This window comes from Chrysochloris asiatica, unplaced genomic scaffold, assembly GCF_000296735.1.
Source record: "Chrysochloris asiatica unplaced genomic scaffold, ChrAsi1.0 scaffold00042, whole genome shotgun sequence".
NCBI lineage: Eukaryota > Metazoa > Chordata > Mammalia > Afrosoricida > Chrysochloridae > Chrysochloris > Chrysochloris asiatica.
The window spans coordinates 4,792,057-4,816,544 of NW_006408560.1; the positions used below are offsets into that span (position 1 = coordinate 4,792,057).

The 24,488-nt window shown below is 44.0% G+C and overlaps 1 protein-coding gene across 1 annotated transcript in view; it reads left to right on the top strand.

Annotated features, from left to right (window-relative positions):
- Nucleotides 1-24,488, top strand: part of BCL9 (B-cell CLL/lymphoma 9) — a 136,079-nt gene that overhangs the window by 101,351 nt on the left and 10,240 nt on the right. Inside the window, exons 2-7 of the mRNA XM_006861320.1 lie at nt 9,250-9,383; nt 12,182-12,273; nt 17,215-17,527; nt 18,472-18,788; nt 19,986-20,175; nt 21,121-21,220. Coding sequence (XP_006861382.1) covers nt 17,475-17,527; nt 18,472-18,788; nt 19,986-20,175; nt 21,121-21,220 — 660 coding nt within the window. The 5' untranslated portion in view covers nt 9,250-9,383; nt 12,182-12,273; nt 17,215-17,474. The remainder of the gene's footprint in view (nt 1-9,249; nt 9,384-12,181; nt 12,274-17,214; nt 17,528-18,471; nt 18,789-19,985; nt 20,176-21,120; nt 21,221-24,488) is intronic.

Genomic DNA, 24,488 nt, shown 5'->3' on the forward strand with positions numbered 1-24,488 from the left:
AGAAATGCCAGGTGATTTTCTTTGTAAAGATTACAGTTAAGAGACTCTAGCAGCATATCTACTCAGTAACACACAGGTCGTCATGAATTAGAATAGATTCTATGGCACTGGGTTCATCTTCATGAAGCAGACCAGTGGTCTTTCTTCCACAATATTACTAGGTGATAAAAAGGAGCTCTGGTAGCATAGTGATTACGAATTGGGCTGCAAACCTTAAGGTCAGCAGTTCGAAACTACCAGCTGTTCCACAGAAAAAAGATTAGGCTTTCTGCTCCCCTATACAGGGTTGCTATGAGTGGGAATTGACTCTACGGCACTTAACAACAACAACAATATACTTTAGTACTTGAGTTTTAACCATTTGTGCCCTCACTACTGTTTTTTGTTCTTAATTTGATTTAGATCCTCAGTTGTAACAGAAACAGAAGACAAACAAGGGAAAATACCTTATTACAGTTTTTCATAGGCGCTAAGCAGGGTCCTCGGAAACGCTGTACAGGGTCACTATGGGTCGGAACCGACTCGGCGGCACTTAACAACAACAACAACAAGCAGCAGTAGGACAAGAGTCCTACCCTGTGGGCTAATGCTTCAGACAGAAAAGTCGTTTGAACCGCAAGTCGGAGGTTCAAGCTCACCAGTTGCTCCTTGGAAACCCTATACAGGGTCGCTATGGGTCGGAATCGACTCAAGGGCACTTCACAACAAGCAGGGAAGACATATATTATTATAACAACTGATTTGGCCAGTTAAGAGTTTTAAATGGTTTCAAAAGCAATCAGCTCTAGCATTTAGTGTTTTCTTATATGATCCTTTTCAACCAACACCATTTGTTAAAAGATTGCTTCAAGGAAATTTTCCTACTTTATGGACAAGGGAATTGACACAGAAATAAGTATCTTGGTTAAAACCATGGGTGACAGGAACCAAAACAGAAGATAATCTATTTAGTTCTTAGCCATGTTGCCTCCATCTATCTTCAGGGAGAATAAACAGTACATTATGACACAGTAGTCTTCACTTAACAGCTTTGGAAAAGCTTTGGGACCGCTGCACATAGTTGCAGAAGTATCTTAGATCAAGACTCTACAAAGCACGAACATGCCAGAGATGTACCAGGGAATTTGGGGAAGGGCTGTTGAGCTGGCAGGGCTGGTCACAGCAACATCAAGGACCATACAAATAAAACAGGAGTAGCCGGGCTCTGGGCTTAATTCAGCTGCATGTTCCCACCGTGACGCCGTCATTTTTCCTTTTGAGTAAAAGCGCATTCTGATGGGCCACCCTCCCACTTCTTAGGGGATAGTGCAGGGATGCCCCTGCTTTGAGCTCTCCAGAGCAGAGGCCTTCGGAAAAATTGGGAGCGTGATACTGCGATCGCAACACTGTAGTGAAGCAATTCGAGGATAGGGCCAGAAGGTCCTTCGTGGTCACTAGGTAGCGAAGCGTGAGCCGGACTGGGCTGGGCTCGATGTAGAAATGAGAGATCCCCCCCGCCCACACACACACATCAGCCACCTCGTCTGCAGGACCCTGGGAAGAATATGCTTTGTAGGGGCTGGAGGAGGGTGCAACCTCCCTTAGGAGGGGACGGGAAAGGCAAAGCTAAGGGAATGGGGGCAGGGTGGAATTTCATCCTAGAGGTGTTAAGAGTGGCCTTGAAAACTAAGGACTAGGTTGGGAAGTGTGAGGAAAAACCTATTCCTTCAAGCAGCTCCCAATTCGTTTCTGTCAAAGATGGCCAAATTTCACACCGCCCTTCCCTCTCCGCGCCTTTTCTAGTCCCCATAGACTGCTCCCCAGTGCTGCGTGAAGTGGCGGGGAGGGGTAGGTCCAGGTGAGCTTGTGCGTGGAGAACGGTGCGGAGGAGAGACCCTTCCCGGGCTCACCTCCCACCCTGGCCTTTTGGGGAGGATCTTTGAGTTGAGAAAGCGGGTTCTGCCTCTTTAAGGTGGGGAATGGGCGTCACCTATGTCCGGGTGACGAATGGGAGGAGGTGTGGTGGGCGTGGTCATGTAAAACAGTAGGTGGGGCCGGCAGTGGGAGGTCCCATAGTAAAATTTTGGAGGGAGGGGCGGGGTCGAGGGGGCGAGGCCGCCTAGGGGGCGGGGCGCTGGAGGGGGCGGTGCCCCTCCGCGAAGGCGGGGGAGAGGGGGGAGGAGGAAGCGGCCGGGTTGGTACCATTGCGCGCGTTCCAGTGGGGGGAAAGTGACATCCCCCTGGAGGGGGCGGGCCCTCCTCGGCGGCGGGGCCGGGCGCTGAGGCGGGAGGGGCGGTCCCCATTCCCCTGCCGGGAGGGACGCCGGGGCCGTGGGGAGGGGGCGCTCCTCGGCTCGCGTCCGAGGCGGGGCTGGCTGTACCTTTCGTGGCGCGGTGCGGCTGGGGGGGGGCTGAGGGGAGGGGAAGGGGCGGGCCCGGGAGAGGGGAGCCGGAAAGGGGGAGGCGCCGGCGGACAATGGAGCCTATGTGTGCCTGCGGGAGTGGGACGGCGCCGCCGCCGCCGCTGCCGCCGCCGGGGGGAGACGCTGCGCCGCCGCCGCCGCTGGCCCGGGCCCCGGCCCCCCGGGGCTGAGAGCCGCTCGGGACCGGAGCCCCCTCCCCGCCTCGCTCTTCCTCTCCCCTCCCCGCGCCTGCCTTGGGGTAAGTGGCACCTTGGGGGAGGGGGAGGGGAACGACTGGACCGGGGGAGGGGGGTCGGGTCCGCGTGTTTTGAACCGGTTTGGGGCCAGGGGCAGCCCCAGCGGCGGAGAGCTGTAGGGGGGAGGGGAGCGAAGGGGCGGGGGTCAGGGTTGCGGATTTAGTGAGTTGAGTCTGAAGGAACCAGTAGGGGAAGGCGAAGGGAGAGGGGCGTTCTCTGCTCACCCCTCACCAAGCGGAGAGGAGAGATGGGGGCCTCTCTCGATTTTCCAGAGACTGTTGTCCCAAGCAGTGCTTGGAGAGGCTGGATGAGGACTTGGGACGGTCTCAGGGTCCTAGGGTGAAGAGTGTTGGAGGGACGAGATGGAGAGCAAAAAAATGGAATTCGGGTTGTGTTTGGTGGGGTCTGTAGGACCCCGAAGATGGCTAGAGAGATAAAGGGACTTTGCAGGGCCGTGACTTGTAGAAGGAGGGGGGGGCGATGAAAGCGGAGAAGAATGTGTGAGTAGTAAAGGGCTCCAGCAGGTGAGTTGGCGCTGTCTAGGTCACTGAGTCATTGAGGGGGTCGTGGGACACACCAGCGATTTCCAAAGTGGGCCCCTACTCATTGGCCTTTGAAAGTTGCAAAGACTATTAAGATGTCACGGTTTAGTGTTGGGTGAGCCTAGTGAAAAGGAGCTATGTTAAGGAAAACAACAGCAGGGTTGCTTATTATGTTGAGAGGGAAGGGCCAGAGGCCTGTAATAGTGTTACTGGGGGCCTGATGTGGAGGCTACCAAGCATGGAAAGAGGAAGCCTGAAATCTGCCCGCCCAAAAGCGGTAGCTTGCTGGAAGGTTAAGGAGAACGGGTTTTAAGTGATAGAAGTGTGTAGCTTACAGCCTAAACTTGGGCCCAGTTGGGAACCAATGAAGTTATTAGACAAGAGAAAAAAATGGACATAATGAGTCTCTAAGGTAGGATAGACTTGGTGCAAAGTTAGACTGGTTAAGGCAAATATAGATCCTTGGCAATGGCATCACATGGAAAATGATCGAGTTATTGAAGGTGTTGCATTTTGGTCAGTAGTGTGTGAATAGTGTGTGATGGGGTATTTGTTAGCAATTGATATATCCAGGAATGAGGTGTTTGTTCTTGGGGCAGAGATTTGAGCTTTTGTGAAGTGAGCACAAAATGATCTATTAGAATCATCAAGTGGGAAGAATTAGAAGTAAATGGGTTGAAAGATCAAGGGGTAGGGACATAGAGCAGGGCAGAAAGATGTTGGTGTGTAAGACTCAAGTGAGGGTATAGAAATCTGACTGTATTTGGTAAATCACACTACATAATTGCTGAAGTCTTTTTGTTTGTGATTTTCACTGGCTACTAATTATTTGAGAAGTTTTAGCAAGGAAGAAGCATTAGTGTCGTAAGGGTGTGGACATCCTAAGTAAAACTTTAAGGAGAAGCTCTTTACTTACTATGGAAAAAGATCCAACCAACAATATCAGACGTGGGTTAATAAAATGACCCATTGTTATTAGTGCCCTCGAATTGGTCTGACTCATAACAACCCTGTATAGGATTTCCAAGGAGTAGTTGGTGAGTTTGAACGGCCAACCTTGTAGTTCAAACCTACCTTATGGTCCGGTGCTTATTCTACAGTGCCACGCCAGGACTCCTTGATGGGTACCCACCATGCTACCAGGGCTCCTTTAGAAGGAACCATGAGTAGTCAGGGCAGGTGGTATCATCACTTCATACATGGGAAAACTGGAGAAGAAACAGGAGAGTTTTTTCAAAGTCATACATTAAGTTAAGAAAAGCACCAACTTCCTGATTTCAGGTTCAAAGGCTTTAACCACTGTACCATGCCACCATGATCAAATACTAAGCGGATTATAATGCTTGTGAAACTTCTGTATTTTTTCCCCCACAAGACAGAGAACATTTGCCTTTAATTCACAGTAGCAGACACTTACACGGCTATCGGGGTAATAGCCCATAAATTCCAATACACATAGGTACCATTACAACTGTGCTAGCCAGCTAAGGGGTCCTGACCTGAAGCCTTACCCCAAGTGCTATTATGTTCCAACTCATAGTGACCCTGTATAGGGTTTCTGAGAGCAGCTGGTGGGTTTGAATGGCCAACCTTGCTTTTCCTACAGCACACCAAGGCTCCTTAACCTCTAGCCTTATGAAGATAGAACACCATGAGAATCGTTCCTCCATCTATTAGCCCGTGACCTCCCTAACTAGCTTCCATAACTTTTGGATATCTTGTCATAAGCACATTCAATGTTACTATTACAGAATAATATTCTAATGATCCAACATCATAAGCTAGAGAAAGAAATGGACATAATGAGTCTCTAAGGTAGGATAGACTTGGTGCAAAGTTAGACTGGTTAAGGCAAATATAGATCCTTGGCAATGGCATCACATGGAAAATGATCGAGTCACCCTAGTCTCAACTTCACATGGTATTTTCTCTTCTCATCCAAGCCATCAAGCAATTAATGGAATCTTCATTGCTCAAAACATCCTTATTCCACCTCACTAATGTTGTTGTTGTTGTTGTTGAGTGCTGTCAAGTCAATTCTGACCCATAGCGACCCTGTATAGGGTTTCCGAGGAGCAGTTGGTGAGCTTGAACTGCCAACCTTGCAGTTTAAACAGTTTTGCAGTTTGGTGCATTAACTCACAACACCACAGCAGGACCACTCTTAACTATACTGCAATGCTTGGCAAGTTAATGCCTGTCTATCTGTAAAATGGAAGCCCTGGTGGTGTAGAGGGTTACGTGTTGTACTGTTTGAACTCACCAGCCATGCCTCTGGACAAAGATGAGGCTGTCTCCTCACGTAAAAGTTTGCAGTCTCAGAAAACCCCTAGAAGCAGTTCTGTTCTATTTTATAGGCAGTGGGTGTGGGTTTTGGATCTGTAAAGTGCTTTGGACACATCTGGTCACTTCTAAAATAAAAAACCCCAAACTACTGCTATAGGAGTCCTGGTGTGGTGTTGTGGGCTAATGTGTCAGACTGCAAAGTCGTTTGAACTGCAAGGTTGGTGGTTCAAGCTCACCAGCTACTCCTTGGAAACCCTGCACAGGGTCACTATGGGTTGGAATCGACTTGATGGCACTTAACAATAACAACAACAACAACTGCTATAGGAGCAGCCCAAATCAAGTTTTAATAGCAATTAGGGTAGTATATTTGATCAAGGAACAAAAGGAGTACCTATACATCTGTCTTGTTCTTTTGTCTGGGTTTTGGCCTTAGTTTTGAAAGGTGATCCCTCCCCCACTTTAGTGGCAAGACAATGATAATGATGACAATTGCAGAAATATGACGCAAGGGTCCCCGTGGGAGACAGGTATAAAGATGCTGTGAGTGCTAACTAAGGCTCATGCCAACCCTAAGTTTGAGTGACCTTGGAGATGTTACTTGGCTTCCTGGCAGCATAACTTTCTTCAACTGTAAAATAATGGTAGAATGGTTTGTCTGCCTTGGTGACTATGATGATAGTCTTTTGAAACTTTACTTCCTCTAGATCAAGGTTTATTTTACTTTGTTTTGCCTTTTATGTCTATGTACCGTTTTGGCTGTCTGATGAGTCATAGGACCCCTTCTGACATAATGTTTTCTAATTGTATAAAATAAAATGCATAGAATTACAAATGAAATTTAAATAGTTACCAAAGTGTTAGACAATTGAAATACAGTGATAAATAAGGGCATTGTATAACATTAAATAACAAAATGTAGCAAAAATCAAACCCACTGACTAAGAGCTGGCAGCCAGGAGGCAGACTTGCAGAATGTGCCCTTTGGTGGTATAAATTATTATATATACCTGAGTGTTTAAAAAAAAAAAAAAAGCTAAAGTGAATAGAGAGAAACACTGGTAACTGATGGTACATGGACGGAATTATAATCATTGTAATGAAACAAGGTGTATGGTTTGTTGAATGTAAAATTGATAATCTGCCCTGTAAATGGTGTTCACTCAATCCACAATAAAAACCTTAAAAAAAAAATTAAACCCACTGCTGTCAAGGTGATTCCAACTTATGCAAACCTACAGGACAGAATTGTCTCCCCCATGGGGCATCTATGGCTGTAAATCTTTATGAAAGCAGACGGGCCCATCTTTCTCCTGCAGAGCAGCTGGTGGGTTCTAACTTCTGACCTTTCCGTTAGCAGCCAAGTGCTCAACTGCTGTGCCACCAGGTCACCAAGTCTAATAATAGTGTACCTGTAAAGTGGTGATGAGTGTAAACATTATTTCCAGAGATCTGCAACAAGCATAATGTGCTCTGAAGATGTCTTGTGATTTTTATTGGTGACAGTCATAGGGCTTAATATTGCCATAAATTGTCACCTGCATTCACAATTGAAGGCAATGCTGACTTTTTGTCATTGTTGTTGTTGTTGTGAAGTGCCGTCGAGTCGGTTCCGACCCATAGCACCCTGTATAGGGTTTCTGAGGAGCAGCTGGTGAGCTTGAACTGCCAACATTGCAGTTCAAACGACTTTGCAATCTGGCTCATTAACCCACAGCACCACACCAGGACTTTCAATCATAGGTTAATGAAAATAAACATCTAAATTTTGCCCAGCATTATAACAGACTTCCTTCCCCTTACCCAGTGCTACCCATGGACTCCCTTGGGGATCATTGGACCTCAAGTTAAAAACTCTTGCTCTAGACCAACTGATTTTTTTTTCTTCTTTTCACTTTTTATTGTGAATTGAGTGAAGGCTTACAGAGCAGATGATCAGTTTTACATTCAACAAATCAGATACTTTGTTTCATCTCAGTGATTGCAATTCCCTCCATGGAACAACAGTTATCCCACTTCCTCTCTGTGGTTCTTATATGCGTTCTATCCCCCTTCCCATTCCTTCTCAGCTTTTTCTGGAGGTAAATGTTGCCCTTTGATCTTGAATGATTGACTAGTCCATGGTAGACATACTTTGCTAGTGTTGTTGTCTCCCCACTATATGTCAGTCTACTGCTTGGCTGAAAATTGGACCACAAGGGTGAGTTCTATTTCAGACCTGAAGGGTGCTGGAGGGCCTTAGTCTTGGGATTCTCTAGTCTCTTTCTGACCAGTAAGCCCAGTCTGGGTTTTTTTTTGTGTGTGTGTGTGTGTTTTGTTTTTTTTTAAACAAAAAAACAAACATATATATATATAATTTTGAGTTTTGTTCCATATATTCTCTCACTCTATATGGGACGTTCCAATGCGCTCTCTTTCAGAGCAGTTGGTAGTAGTAGCTGGGCATCATCTAGTTCTTCTGGTCTCAGAATCATGGTGACTGATATTCACATGTTTCATTGTAGACCATCTGATTTTTAGAAGTTGAATTGTCTTGTTACCTGCATTTCAGATTTGATAGTATGTTTTCAGCATATCCATTATACTAAAAATAACCAAAACTACTGCTATCAAATTTGATTCTGACTCATAACGATCCTATGTAGGGTCCAAGACTTAATCTTTCTGGGAGCAGGTAGCCTTTTCCTTCTCCCATGAAGTAGCTGGTGGATTTGAGTGCCAACCTTACAGTTACAAATCGGTGCTTAACTCACAGCACCACTGTGGCTCCCTATGTGCGGAATGTTGTTGTTAAATGCTGTCAAGTTGGTTCCAACTCATAGCAAACCTGTATAGGGTTCTCAAGGAGCAGCTGCTCGGTTTGAACTGTCTACCTTGAGGTTCAAAGTCCAGTGCTGATCCTATAGCGCCATACCAGGAGTCCAGTGTTAAGAATAGAGGTGTGGTAAAGAAACAAAATAGTGAGGTTGGCCCAGGATCCGTCAGTGTTTTGTTCTGCTGTGCATAAGGTCATTATGAGTCGGTACCGACTCAGTGGCACCTAACAACAATAACAAAGAAACAAAATCAATTTTGCAACCTGTGTTAACTATGTCTTGGTTTGGGAAACACTGATAACAATGATTAAAATGAGGTTTTTGTGTGTGGTGGGATTTGCTTTTCTAAACTCCCCCATCACCTGTTAACATGGTGAGTCCTCAGTGAAGGAACCCTGCTGGTGCAGCAGTTAAGTGCTTGGCTACTAACTGAAACATTAGTGGTGCCAACCCACCAGTGGCTCTGTGGAAGAAAGATCTGAAGACAAGTTTGTTTCTATAAAGAGTAAACCAAAGCTAAAAACCATTGTCAGTGAGTCACTTCAACCCCATAGCAACACTACAGAACAGAGTAGAACATCCTGTAATCACTATAGAAGTAAAATGCCTCTTCTTTCTCCCATGCGATGGCTGGTGGGTTTGAACCACTGTGCCACTCCAGGCTTCCGTACAGCCTAGAAAACCCTATGGGCCAGATTTGTCCCTTTAAATGATAGGAGTTGAGATTATGATGGTGCCTCACAACAACAATAATCCATAATGTATGGATTTGGTTACAGTCTCCCTACCTCTAGCTTCCTGTATTTTGAATTTTAGTGGTTTTGATTGCCTTCCTTATATTTGGCCTATTTCCTTACTCTTCTTCTTTCTTCCCAAGGTTGTTTTGGTGAGAGTATTGGGGAATGGGTTGTTTTCTTTGGAATCATTGTGAATTAGGGTATGAATTTTTCCCTTTTTATCCCTGTAGGACTGAATGTGGGACTAGCAGGTGTCGCTCCACTTTGACCTAAAAACTCCCTTCTGTTTGGGAGGCAGGGATCGTCCTTGAAAAGTTCTTTCGTGGCCTGATGTAGAAGAGAGAGCAGATTGGGCATTTGGAAGGTAAAGAACCTGGTGATGAGCACACAACCTCTGATTCAGTCTGATTCTTGTTTTTTAATCCATATTCTTCGTAAATTAAAACTACTTTTGTTCATTATTCCAGCAGTTTCCAAGTCAAAGCTATCAAGTGAAATGTGAGTCAGAACTCTAAGTATACTTGACCTTATACTTTTCTCTGAGCAGGGGCTTCTGTTAATAGCTTACCTCATAAAGTTCAGGGGAAAGGTAAGTGGTAAAAAGTTAAACAGGTATTTATTATGTCATCATTGGTTTGTGTGAATGTAAGGTGAGTGTAGCATTACACAGCCCCAAGCTCATTACTGTGTAAGGAGCACCGTGGCATAGTGGTGAAGCCTTGGCTCCTAACCAGAAGGTCAGCAGGTAGTTCAAACTCACTTTCTTCCTCTCTCTCTGGCAGAAAGATATGGCAGTCTGCTTCCCTAAAGATTGTTGTTGTTATGTGCTGAACCGACTCATAGTGAACCCTGTACAGGGTTTCCAAGGCTGTAAATCTTTATGGGAGCAGAAAGCCTCATGTTTCTCCCACAGAACAGCTGGTAGTTTCAAACTGCTGACCTGAAGGTCTCAGCCTGATTCGTAACCACTACGCTATCAGAGCTCCTAAAGATTACAGCCTTGGAAACCCTATGAGGCAGTTCTTGTAGGGTTGCTGTAAGTCTGAATTGACTTGATGATAAGAGGTTAAGCTCATTACATATATGGACCAACCGGTATGTGTTGAGTTTCTTCTGGATGTTAGGTGCTGAGATGATGAATGAGACAGGCACATACCAGGGATATGGTTTTCGATATAGTTTCAGGAGTGTTGTGAACATAATATTGTGGAACCGCAAATGGGTAAGGAGCTCTGGTAGCATAGTGGTTACGAGTTGGGCTGTTAACCTCAAAGTCAGCATTTTGAAACTACCAGCAGTTCCATGGGAGAAAGATGAGGCTTTCTGCTCCTGTAAAGATTTACAGCCTCGGGAACCTTATACAGGGTCACTGTGAGTTGGAACTGACTCCACAGTACATAATCACCTCTACAAATGGGTGTTCTTGGGAAGAGTTGGGAATTGAAGAGAGTTTCATTGGTGCTAACATTTTACTTGGGGTATCCATTATTCCAAATGTGATCATTGTGTATTTTGTCAAAACTCTTTAGCTTGATAAAAGGTTTTATTTGCTTGCCTAAAGTTGGTTAGCTGTTGAAAGATGATAGATGCATTTTTTGCCCTCCAAGTACAGAAATATGGCGTTAATATTTCATCTAGACCAAGGTTTCCTGTACATGCCCATCATATAGTTTTCTCCCATGTTGGGGAAAAATTGGTTCTTCCTATTGCGTACTTTTTCTGAGAGGAAGCCTTTTAGTAGTTGGCATGCCAGAAATTAAGAATGAGCTAGGAATGGAATCCTGAGGCCTTTTCGTTCCACATTCTAAGTTGGATACTATGCCTTTTATGGAGTAGTGGTCATCGCATAGAAATGAGATTTGTTAAACATGGCATAGTTGCAATAAACTTGACTTCTTAGAGCGAGAAAGTGGGGAAGGGTTATTGGAAGAGTTAAAATTGGAACTGTAGAGACGATCCTAAACTTGGTCAGATTGATTCTATAAATTTTGTTATGATTTGGTGACAACCCTGACATCTTCTTTTAAAGGTTCCTAAATAATTTGGCCCAGAGACAACCTGGAACTTGTCTCTCTTTTACATTTTCAAACTATAAATTCTAGGCAAAGTGAGAAGCGTGGTGTCATAGCTGTTGTTGTTGTGAAGTGCCATCGAGTCAGTTCCAACTCATAGCGACCCTGTATAGGGGTTTCCGAGGAGCAGCTGGTGAGTTTGAACTGCCAACCTTGCAGTTCACATGGCTTTGCAGTCTGGCACATTAACCCACAGCGTCACACCAGGTGTCATAGCTAGCTTGTAGGAATTAATGTTGTTGGAAATTGTTTTGCTTGACCAGTAACTGAGTGTTTTATAGACTTTATCTGGCTCAGTTTAATACAGCATTTTGCACACAGTGGTGGTGGTGGTGGTTGTGTGCCTTAGAGTCAGTTTCAACTTATAACAACCCTGTATAGGATTTCTGGGGCTGTAAATATTTATGGAAGCACAAAGCCTCTTCTTTCCTCTACGGAGCAGCTGGTAGATTTGAACTGTTGACCTTTTGGTTCATAGCTCAGCTTGTAATGCACTACACTAGTAGGCACACAATAAAGGGATATCATCTGGCCAGATTACTTAGCCCTAGGTTCCTCCCAAAGTATATGAAAATAAAATTTCTTGGTAAATGCTTACCATCTGATGTAGTTACAATTAGAAGGTAGAAGGGAACTGAATGAGCTTCACTTTGTGACTTCAGAAGCTTGTTTGGAATTTTGTCTCTTTTCACTTTTATAATCTGCTGTCAGTTCTCTATACTAATAAGGATTCGGGAGAAGCAAAAATGTGTGTTTTCCCTCCTACTAAATGCCCAGAAATGTAAAAAGTAGAAAAATTGATTTTCTTTGCACTTAGCATTTCTCCAGCCTCTGAAAATAAAATGTGCAGCTGTGAAGGAAGGAGGGAAAACCACAAGAGCCTTGAAATATCTACAGATTGGATAATATACTCTTCAATAATTGGAAGTTGATTCTCTCTCCATTGGGAAATGACAATTTCCTCTAAAACTGATATTCTAGAATAAATAGGAAACTTGTTTATCTTTTAAGATATTCAGTAGCCAAATGATGTTGATAAAATTTTTTTTTAATTCGCTTAAGAATTTTCTTTTTCTTTTTTTCCCTCCAGGTGAGGGTCACCTTTGAGAAAGGGGTTCCTGGCCTCCTTGGACTCCTGACCTCCAGGATGAGCACTGCAGTGTCGTGACCCTTGGGGTTTTGGTGAGTAGACTGCCGTATGCCAGCACTCAAGAGCATGCCTGACTTAGAAAGATGATCTTGGGGAAAGGCAGCTTTTATTCAGTACATCTGTCAGCACAGTCGTAAGCACTGGGAATCTAGGGATGTACTAGACAGTCTTGGTCCTTGCCCTCATGAAACTCACTGTCTAGGGGAGAGGTGAACATTATACAAATGATCACATGACTACAAAACATGGAAAACGTTATATAGGCAAAACAAGTTGCTAGGAAAAAAGTGCAATAGAGAATGATGGTAGATTGGTGTGGTTGGAGGATCCTGCTTCTCATGGGAAGAAATATTTAAGTGGAGACCTCACTCATTCATTCCTTTTTTCATTCAACAAAAATATTTGAATTCAATAATGGGAAGGTTGGAGGTAAGGGAGAATGGAAGTGGCTGGAGAGATGGAGAGACAGCTACATAGTGTGGTGGCTGGGAACCAAGAAGGAGAGTTTCAAGGAGGAAAATCTAAGAGATTGAATAAGATGAGGTTAGAAATGTGGCCTGCAGTAACTTTGACAAAAACATCTGTAATCGGAGTGGAAGTGACATTTGGTAGTTTATGATATTGGTGTAAAATGATGAACTAGTGGATGGCAGGTGAAGGAGTAAAGACTGTGTGTGTCTTGTCAGCGCTCTGGGGAACCTGGGCTCTGATGGGCAATAGAATGCTAGAGCTGGATTTTGTTTTGTTTGTTCTGCTTTGCTTATTTTTTTAAAGCTGGAAGGTTCTGGAGCATGTTTGACTAAAAAGAGCAGGGGATGCAGGAGGTAGGGGGTATGGCCAAGTTGGAGATGGGAGCTTTCTGAAGGTTGGAAGGGGTGAGGTCTAGATCACCTGTGAAAAGAAGCCGACTTTTTACTATTTCAGTTATAAAGCAGAAGGGCTAGGTACCGATGAAAATAGACGTGCAGATTTGGTGTGAGGACTTGCTTCCGGATGGCTCTTCTCCCTGGGCAGTAGTATGAAGAGCACTTATTGGGAGGAGGTGGGAGAGAGGGAGGGAAGGTGGAAGAGACGTCAAAACTAGTTGCCAGTGAGTCAGTTCCAATTCATGGTGACTCCATGTGTGTCAAAGTAGAACTGTGCCTCATAGGGTGTTCAATAGCTGATTTTTTTGGAAATAGATTTCCAGGCCTTTTAAGGAACCTCTCTGGGTGGACACAAACTGCCAACCTTTGTGTCAACCTTTCAGTTGACAACCAAGCGTGTTAACCATTTTTTGCAATCTAGGAACTTCAGCTAGGCAATGTAGGTGTGAAGTAGACATTACACAGAATAGGCAAGTGTGCTTGCTGTTGTTGTTGTTAAGTGTTGTCCAGTTGGTTCTGACTCGTGTAGGGTTTCCAAGGAGGGGATGGTGGGTTTTAACCACCAACCTTGCAGTTAGCAGTCCAGTGCTTATCCTACAGCATCACACCAGGACTTGCTAGAGACTGGCAGGAGTCGCTGTGACAGTTAACCCTGGAAGTGCTGTGTTGTGCTGCTAAACAAACATTTTACATGAACCAGCTCATCTTTTCATCCCGGTCCCTCCTCTGCCAGACACCACCGTGATGAAGAGCATAGGCTCTGGAGCCAGAGGGCCTTGTTGGATACTAGTTTACTAAGTGTGACCTAGGACCAGCTATGTAACCTTTCAGAGCCTTCGTTTTTTTCATCTCTAGAACAGGGTTAGTAATGTACTTGCCTTGGAGAGTTGTGAGTTGTGAGTAATTATTATATACAGTGTTTAGGATTGTGTCTGGTACATAAGTTATTACTTTTTTATTAATATTAAGTTATTAAAATTTTTAGTATTATTTATAAAGAAATATTATGTAGATCTAAGGGATTAGGGAATTTAGGTGTACTGGGGAAAAGCTTTCTCTGGCTGTACTTAACTATCCTGAGGAGGATCTTTTCCAACACTTAGAGGTAAGCAGTTGAGTACCGAACTGCCAGTATACTCTTGAGGCGTACTCATGAGCTGAAAAATGTTATTCTTTGAAACTACATGATAAGCTAGTTAGGTAGATTTTTGCTTATCTGTTTTTAGAGTCAGAAAGGATAAAGGTAGAAGAACTTAATTTCAGCAACATCTCAGGATAGGGATCATCACTGTGTGGGCCCAGATGCTTATTTCTGGCTTCTGAGTTGTCTTTCCATCCGTAAAGTAATGGTAAGGGAGAAAATCTGGGAGAAGTCTTCACACCAGTGTGCTCCATTCATCCACCCGCAAAATGCCTGTCAGTCAATGTCACGTGAAGTGTGAGACTAAGAAATTTTATGTAGAGGTACTTAGAAAATTAGTGTTCTATGTTCACAGCATTATTATTAGAACTCATCTTTGCTGCCAGCTAATCAAAAATGCCTAACAGATTAATGAAGTGATTTGATATTTGTGATGTGTTTTGAGTCTCTGTGGAAGAGACTGTAACACAAAAAATGCCAGGTGTTTCTATCTTGTGAGAAACTGAATATGTTACATAGCTTCTAACCACATTCTTAAGGAGCCCTGGTAGTGGTGTGGATTACAAGCTGGGTTGCTAACTAAAAGGTCTGCAGTTCGAATCTATCAGCTACTCCGAGGGAAAAAAATGAGGATTTCTGCTCCCATAAAGATTTACATCCTCGGAAACCCTATACAGGGTTGCTATGAGTCAGAACCAACTCAACAACATATAATCACCACCACTACCATGATATATGAGTCCTGGTGTGACGCTGTGAGTTAATGCGTCAGATTGCAAAGCTGTTTGAACTGCAGTGTTGGTGGTTCAAGCTCACCAGCTGCTCCTTGGAAACCCTATACACCAGGGGTCGGAACTAACTCAACGGCACTTCAAAACAACAATAACCGTGATAAATTCAAGGAACTGTAAAACACGGTTCTTGCCTCTGAAGAACTTGTTCTTCATAAAAGGAAGACACACAAACACACACACACCGAAGACTATTTATTTAGTGCCACTTGTATTGCCTGCTTTGTGTGATGTAGACAGAAAGTAGCAGAAATTTTGGAAGGGGACTATATACAAATAGTAACTGTTTTTGTTTTCCTGGGGTAAATGTTTTCTGATGGCTTTGTCCATACAAGATTTATTTGGTCCTTCTGTTTTACCAGTGGTTCCTGATGTTTAGTGAGAGGTTACAAAATGGTTTATGGTCATATATATTGAGTTTGACAACCACAATCAATTTTATAGTCTAAAGTGCAAAAAAAGAAAAAAAAACCTGAAAGGGGTAGGGGATAAAAATATAACCTTAAATATAATCGAGACCAAAATGGTTTTTAGGGTGCTTTCTCCTGAGGTCAGCCTAGAACTATTCCTTAACATTTTACTCTAGTTCTTTTTCCTGACTTTAAATAGGAAGAAATGTAATTGTGTACACTTGGAATTTCCCTAAATGTCTTTCGGTGCTCCAGGTAAAATATCTGCAATGGTTGCACGTTTTCAGATGAAGAACTAGACGTTTAGCATTTGGCAGTGATCATAGTCAGTGCCAAAACCTAGACTATAACTGATCCCCAGTTTCACTCCAGTTCCTGGGTCAAAGTACATGTAAGCTGTCAGGCATGAACTACTTCTAATGCCCTTTAAATTTTTAGTTAGTAATCTTCATCTGAAGTCCTGGTGTGTCGTAGTAGTTTAAGCCCTGGACTCTGAACTAACTACAACGTTGGCAATTCAATCCTGCTAAGTCACTCCTTGGAAACCCTATGCAGGGTTGCTGTGAGTTGGAACTGACTTGACAGCAACTTGCAACAACAGTCCTCCTCAGATACCCTCATTTTGCAGCCCCATAACCCACCAGTAAGATATCAGAGAAGTCCCCCAATGTGCTCCAACGCAAGGTTGGAGGTTCAATATCACCCAGAGGTACCTCGGAAGAAAGACCTGGCTATTTGCTTCTGAAAAGCAAGCCGTTGGAAATCCCGCGGAGTACAGTTCTATTCTGACACCCATGGCATTGCAGTGGGTTGATGCTGACATGACGGCAACCCTTTTTTTTTTAAAAAAAGATACCAGAAGGGAGTGGAGGAGAGTGGTTACAAGAAAACCACATTGGGAGGGAGCAGTGACTTAAAGTGTGTTTGGCTTTCCTTGAGCTACTCTCAGCTGCTTTAAGTAAAGGACTTTCTCATTTGTTTGCTATCTAGCTTTGGGAATATTTTCTTGACCTTATGCTTCAAATTAGCCTTGCAAATTGGCTCAAAAAACCTCTTAGCCTTCAAAGATGTTCTTTTACCTTCCAAATTATGGATCATTCCCATGCTTACCCAGGCCTGCAGTCCCCATCATTAGCAGTGAGAGCTCAGGATGCATACCTGACATCATATGATAGACCATGGAAATCATGGGTAGAACTGATTGCTATTGGTATTATCTCAATATTTGATTTCAGAAGCGCCTCCTTTAATGCCCTGGGAATCTGAGCATATTAATTTGTCTCATGGTTTGAACTTGGAGTGAGTTTGTTACATTTCAGAGCCATTGTTTGCCACCGGGGTGAAACACCAGATGGTTGCTGTGGATTTGCAGTGCCCAGTGGTTGTGAAGCATTGTTTAGAAAAAAAGAGAAAAGCCCAATTTTTTGAGGGTTTTGTGTTAAGAACTAGAGAAGTATAAGACAGACTATATGGCTTAAGATAAAAATGTTGTTCTCATCTGCTTACAAATGTCTGGTACACGATGGTTGGGTGGGAGGTTCAGATGCTTGGCAGAACGTCTTAGTCACTCTTCAGCTGCTTTCAGAGCCTTTTGGCCAGAAAGTGAACACGGCCCTTTCCTTTAACCCTGTTAGAAGCTGAGCAGTGATCTAGCTTTGGCCATGCTGAGTTGGTGTAGTGTTGTAACCTTGGTCCCGTTTTAAAGGTGTCTTATGTCTCTTTGTGTTGTGCTCCCAATGTTTTTGGGTGGCCTTTTCCCATATAGTGTGCCCTGGAGATGCGAGATTTTCCTTTGGCAGTAGGAGGCACACACCCAGAGAATGCTGGAGCTTCAAGGGGAAAGGACCCACTTCCACAGCAGAGAAAAACAAAGAGGAAAAAGGCACCCAGGTGGCCAGCACTAAGGGACGCGCCCAGCAAGCAGTGGGCCACTACCACTGCCTTCAGCAGCTCTCTCTGCTGCAGGCCGAGAGGAACTCGGTGAACCTGTCCCTGTTTGTGACTGCAAGCTCAGGATTTCAATCAATGCATTCCAGTAACCCTAAAGTGAGGAACTCTCCATCAGGAAACACACAGAGGTAAGGGCCCTGGCCTCCCTCAGCCACCCCTCAGGGTGTCCTAGATGGATCATCCTCGCTCACTGGTGGAACAGTATTAACTCGAATGGGGAGAGGAGGAGAAAGTAGACTAGTGAGAGGCCAGTAAACAGGCTAACAGTATCATCAAACATAACCTTAGCTCTCCTGTGGTATTCTTTTGTCCATCATTCCATGACCTCTCCTCTGGGCCACCTCCCTCCTCACCAAAGCACAGACTTAAAGGACCTTAAAGACCAACAGTCCAGTTGGCCAAACTTGACAAGTGAGGAAACTGAGGCCCAGAATAGCGAGAAGGCGTAAGATCTTAGAGTGAAAACACCAGGCCCGGGACTCCCACTGTGCACTTCTTTCCTCTGTCCCGCTGCACTTGAAAACGTTCGCCCTCAGCCCTTGGGGCCAGTGGTTGGTTTAGTTTCATCTATAGTGTCGGACTGTTCGCTGGGAGGATCCCTCTAAGCTGGTTGTCACCCTACAGTTTTCCCTGTGCTCTCTTGGGCCTGCTTGTATTTTCCAGCAGGGACTCTGGGCTCTCATTACAGCTGTCCCCTATCATCAGCCTGGGGGTGGGCAGTATTTTGATCTTAACGACGCGTGTTTACTCGGAACTAGTTTTGGTGTAAGAGTCACTTCTCTCTGTACATAGAAACTGTTGTCCTTTATTGACAGAGACCCTAGAACCAGGTCCCCATGTGACTCTAGGGTTCCAGAATCCTGGCAGGCCACTCTGCAGGATTTTCCTTGTTGTAGAGAGTGCCAAGAAGGGAGCAGGGGTGAAGGGAGCAAGCAGGTGGTCGAGGTGAAACCTGGGGAGCTGATGTACTCCTCAGGTTCTCCTTCACCCACATCAGAACCTGCTACTCCCCAGTTTGTGCTGAGCAGTTGCACCTGGTGTCTGATTTCCCTTTGTTGTCTGTCTCTTTTAGTAGCCCTAAGTCAAAGCAGGAGGTGATGGTCCGTCCCCCTACAGTGATGTCCCCATCTGGAAACCCCCAGCTGGATTCCAAATTCTCCAATCAGGGTAAACAGGGGGGCTCAGCCAGCCAATCCCAGCCATCCCCCTGTGACTCCAAGAGTGGGGGCCATACCCCTAAAGCACTCCCTGGCCCAGGTGGGAGCATGGGGCTGAAGAATGGGGCTGGAAGTGGTGCCAAGGGCAAGGGGAAAAGGGAGCGAAGTATTTCCGCCGACTCCTTTGATCAGAGAGATCCTGGGACTCCCAACGATGACTCTGACATTAAAGGTATGTCTATAAGATCTTTGAGACTCAGAGGGAAGTAGGTATCCTGAGGGAAAGCCTCTGACTTTGGGTGGATGCTGGACAGCATAGTTATCAGTCAAATGGGGAGAGTAGGTATCAGACTCAGGAGTTCTCACAGTTGATAATAGAACTGTGTCTTCTCATTTTTCACTGAGGAATAGCCCAGAATCACCCTGCTGAGTTCTCACTTGAGGATGCAAGGGGGTTAGGGGTTATGGTGAGATGTTCTGTGGCCTCCCCACATTCTCAATGGATGTTTCTGGTCTCCGCACTATGCTTCCTATCAAGCCAGTATCTCTGGTCTGTATGTGATTGGCCCACATTGAAACTGTTTTGCTGGCATATCCCCTCTTCTCCATCAGAAAACTCCTCCAAGATTCGGGTTTTGTGCTTTCTGGTTGTCACTTTGTCAGACTTGTAGACACAAGGACACAAGAAGAAGCCGTAATGAGCCTGGTGCTAGTCTGAGTTTGTCATAGCCGATTTCACGGTGGCAGGAATGAGAGTCTCCATGTGGTAGAGATCTGGCAGGCCCCAAGATGGAATAAGCCAGGAGGAGTGTGGCACCAATGGCCATGTTTTCCAGGCTATTCCCTCCTGCTATAAAAATCTTAACTCTAGACCTGAGCGAGAAGTTAGCATTTAAGGAATGGAATCGTGCCTCACCCAGCCCAAACTGGAAATGAAAACCTAAGGTCTTACTCTCCCCCTTCTTACTCATGTGTTTGTGGGGGTCCTTGTATGAGCACCAGCACTCTGCCAGCCACTCCTCAAGGATTGGAGTGCACCTCGAAAAGAGATCATGAAACTAATGTCTGTAGTAGAAGAAGTTGATAAATCTTGAAGTAAGAGAAGTTAAGAGGCTGTGGGGTCAATTAACAGGGACAGCCAGTCAAGGCCAAGGTATTCCAGAAAGGTTTCCAGGAGGAAGGGAATTGGCCTAATATCTAAAGGCTGCATAGTAGTCAGAGACGGGAGGAGGTAGGGGAAGAACACTTTATATTTCACCATTTAGGGAGAAGAATATTTGAATTTTTATGAGTACAGAGAGGGTTTTCTCTTTGCAAAGCACTTCCTCCTTGAAATTCTCAGTGGGTTTGTGTTGTGATGCCGTAAATGCTAGCAGAAGAAAGGAATTTTATGAATTCTTTTATGACCTGAGTCTTTTAATTCTTTTAGAATGTAATTCTGCTGACCACATAAAGTCCCAGGATTCCCAGCACACACCACACTCAATGACCCCGTCAAATGCTACAGCCCCTAGGTCTTCTACCCCCTCCCATGGCCAGACTACTGCCCCAGAGCCCACACCTGCTCAGAAGACTCCAGCCAAAGTGGTGTATGTGTTTTCTACTGAGATGGCCAATAAGTAAGTTGGAGGCTATGTCTTGCTGTTTGAATATGGCGTGGGTATTTGAAGACCCAAGTTCTTGTTTCCTTTGCAGGTTGTATTATTATGTATTATTATTATTACCTACTTGTATTATTATCAATTAAAGTTAACAGTACTGAGAGAGGTAAAATAAAATATGAAAACTTCCCTAACCCCATTCCCCAGAGACAACATCTTGCCTTACAGAATTTTTTTGTGCTTATGTGTGTATACATGGATACCTATTGTAAGCAACTGATTTTGTTAAATCTTTTTTTTTCTTAATAGTACCGGTAATAGATGTTCTTTTTATAATAATTAGATGATATACAGATCTAAAGAGAAAAGAAAAAATCTCTGCAATTCTGACAACAGAAATAACTACTTTGAATATTTTGGTAGCATGTGTTTCTAGTCGGTCAGTGAATCAATTACATTTTTTTTAGCCAAATACATTGGCTAAATTACATCCTACCATGGTCTTCTGAGGGTTTGGGGCGGTTTTTTTTTTTTCATTTACGCTATTTTTTTGGCGTTTTTTTTTCCATTTACGCTATTTTTCCCAAGATGCAAAGTAAATATTGACAACTTTAGGCTATTACTAGTTGTAAGATTTCCTGCTCACCTCCTCAGGTTGGGATTTTGAACAAGAGTTCTCTATATACCAGGCTACCACAGTAAGGGAGAAAATTGTAGGTTTTTTTGTTTATTTTTCATTGCACATCTTGAGATTAGCTAATGACTGTCTTAATTTTTAATTTCATAATTTTGAGAGTAAATAATAAAGTCAGACATCAATAGTAGAGAAACATTTAAAGTTTTCCCATTCACCATTTCTCCCTCCTCCTCTTACAAATTCAATCTGTGATTAAATTGCTTTGGAATTAAAGTTTGTGAAATAAAAATAAACTCTATTGTCTGCTGTTTCTTCTGTCTTTGCAGAGCTGCAGAAGCTGTATTGAAGGGCCAGGTCGAAACTATTGTCTCTTTCCACATCCAGAACATCTCTAACAGCAAGACAGACAGAAGCACAGCTCCTCTGGTATGTAGTTTTGGAAACGGAGCAGCGTTTTAATGGTTCTGTAGTGACAGCCCAGAGTCTTGGTGTGCCACTGTGGGTTAATGCACTGAACTGCAAAGTTGGTTTGAACCACAAGGTCTGCAGTTCAAGCTCACCAGTTGCTCCTTGGAAACCCTACACAGGCTCACTATGGGTCACAACTGACTCGACAACACTTAACAACAACAGTGGTTGCACTGTGTGTTAAGTGTTGGGCTGCTAACTGCAAGGTCAGTAGTTCAAACCGACCAGCTACTCTGAGGAAGAAAGATGAGGCTATCTATTCATGTAAAGATTTACAGTCTTGGAAACTATAGGAGCAATTCTACCCTGCCCTCTTATTGCTGTGTATGTGTGCATGTGTATTTAGTGACTGTAAAGGTGGGAGGTGGTGAATTTCATTGATAGGCAGATTGTCTTATAGTCCTGATATTAAAAGCTACATTCTAGGAATTTAGGCTAATTATGGTATTGAGTGGTCTTAGGCAAATCACACTGTACTAACCTAGTCTACTAGAATGCCGGTAAATTGATGAAGTACTAGGGGGACCCCAGACCCACTGTCATCAGCTCAATTCCAACTCATAGCAACCCTGTGTAGGGTTTCTGAGGCTGTAAATCTTTATGGGAGCAGAAAGCCTCATCTTTCTCTCACCAAGCGTCTGGTGTGTTTGAATTGCTGACTTTTTAGTTGGCAGTCCAGCGCTTATTGTATAGTGCCACCAGGATTCCTAATTACTGGGGGGAAGATAGTGCATAATAAAGGAGGGGTTTTACAGAGTTTGTAGGTTTCTGTCATGTAAACATCACTGGGAAGATCTGATTCACGTCTTATGTACAAACAGACTTTTAAAACAAACAAACATTCTTGAGATAGTGGGAAATCAGAGAAAAAGGCAACAGCTAAACTACAGTCCTGGGATATAGGACAATAATACTAAAATTAGAATTCTAGTGACTTTCAAAATGATTCTTAGCCATTTCAAAATGAGGACCGTTGTATACTTTTAATTGCTTGATATTTCAAAAATTACCAAATACATTATTCTGTTTACTCTGTGGAACTTAAGCACTGACTAGAAATTACATTAGAAAAAGCACACTTAACAGTGGTTTTAGTACATGTATTGTACCAAATTGAACCAAAACCTGTTTCTTGAGTGTCTGGTCCTGTCCAGGCATACTCCGAGTGTGGTGGGAGGGGCACGGTGCCCTGCTTTCACAGAGCTTAAAATCTAGTGTGGGGGATGAGTCTGAAACACAGGAAAAGTTTCGATTATAAGTGGCTGGAGTAACAATTCAACATAAAAATAGATGATACCTGTTTTGCATGTCATAAAAAGTCTCTAGTTTTATTGACAAACAAGAGCTTGGGCTCTCCTAGACTTAGGAATTTCCTGTTCCTCATGCCTCTCCAGTGCTCAGGGCTGCTGCTGTTGTTAGTTGTCATCGAATCAGCTTCACTCATGGCGACCACATGTGCATTACCCCACCTGTGCCATCTTCACCGCCCTTGGTCTGCTTGTGCTCATCATTTCACCAACTGTGTATCTCAAATGCCTTCCAACCCAACCAGAGGCTCATCATCCAGCCCCGTATCAGACAGAATTCTGTTGCAATCCATAGGGTTTTCATTGCCTAGTTATTCAAAATAGATCTCTAGCTTCCCCTAGTCTGCCTTTGTCTGGAGGCTCCACTGAAGCCTGTCCGTGATGGGTGACCCTGTTGGTATTTGAAATGCTAATGGCCTAACTTCATTCTCATATCAACATGCAAGCCACCCTAGTACACCAGACTGACAGGTCTTGAACTCCAGAGGAGAAATAAAAATGTTACATTTGAAATGTGTAGTGTGCTGCAATGCACAGTGTGCATGCAACTTGGACCCACATTTTCTTGACAATGATAGTCCTTAATACAGTTATCGTATCCACCCTCTTTGATAAACCCCAAAGCAAACACACTACTATTGAGTTGATTCTGGTTCATCAGGACACAGTAGGGCAGAGTAGAACTGTTCCCCAGAGCTTCTGAGACTGTTAATCTTGACAGGAGCAGACAGCCTTATCTCTTCCTTGTGGGGAACAGCCACTGGGTTTGAACCATTGACCTTGCTGTTAGCAGCCTAGTGTCAAACCCAGCTGCACACCAGAGCTCCTTTTTTTTTTTTCTGGTACTAAATTGAAATCAGAAATTGGAGGGAATCGGAGCTGATAAAATAACCATTGCTCTAAGTTTAAAATAAAAAGAATAGTACTGAATGGTTTCTTCTGTTCTGGTTACCTTATATGAAATTGTGCCCACCCCTTAAACAGCCAGACCAAACCTACCAATGAAAACCAAACTTGAAATGGCAATGAGAGGAAAACTAGGTGACCTCCACCCTCTGGTCAAGGAGTTAGACGTGGAGTATACTTTTGACCATCCAGGGTCACATGGACTCATCCTATCTTTCCTACACAAATCTATACCTACACACCTTATATAAAGTCGGTGGTTCAAGCTCATCAGCCGCTCCTCGGAAACCTTTACAGGATTGCTGAGTTGGAACCGACTCAGTGGCATTTAACGACAACAACAACAGCCTTTAAGTGAAGCATTTACACAGCCACAGAACATAAACACTCAAAGATGAACAACACAGACTGTTCGTGTACAGATACATAAAATGATTTCTGTATGGATTTGTACACAGCTAAAAATATTCCAGAGTTTGTAAGGGGCATTAAGTAGGACCAAACCTGTTGTCATCCAGTTGATTCTAACTCATACCAACCCCATATGTGTCAGAGTAGAAATACGCTCCACAGGATTTTCAAAATGGTGACTTTTCAGAAGCACATCACTAGGCCTTTCTCCCAAGGTGCCTTCCGGTGGGTTTGAGCCCAAAGTGTTTCAGTGAGCACACGTCACTGAGCACTTCACCGTTTGCGCTGTCTAGGGACTCCTTTTAAGGAGCCTTGTGGTGGTATTAAGTGTCATTGAATTGGTTCCAATTCACAGTGACCCTAAGGGTTTCTTAGGAGTGGCTAGTGGGTTTGAACTATTGACTTGTGGTGAGCAGTCCAGTGCTTATCCTACAGCACCACATCGACATTCCTTATTGTTAAGTGCTAATTCGGTTCCAACTCATCGTGACTCTGTATTGGGTTTCCAAGGAGCGGCTGATAGGTTTGAACTACCAACCTTGTGGTTCAAATCGACCTTGCGGCCCAGTACAGAGCCTACAGTGCCAAACCAGCACTCCTAC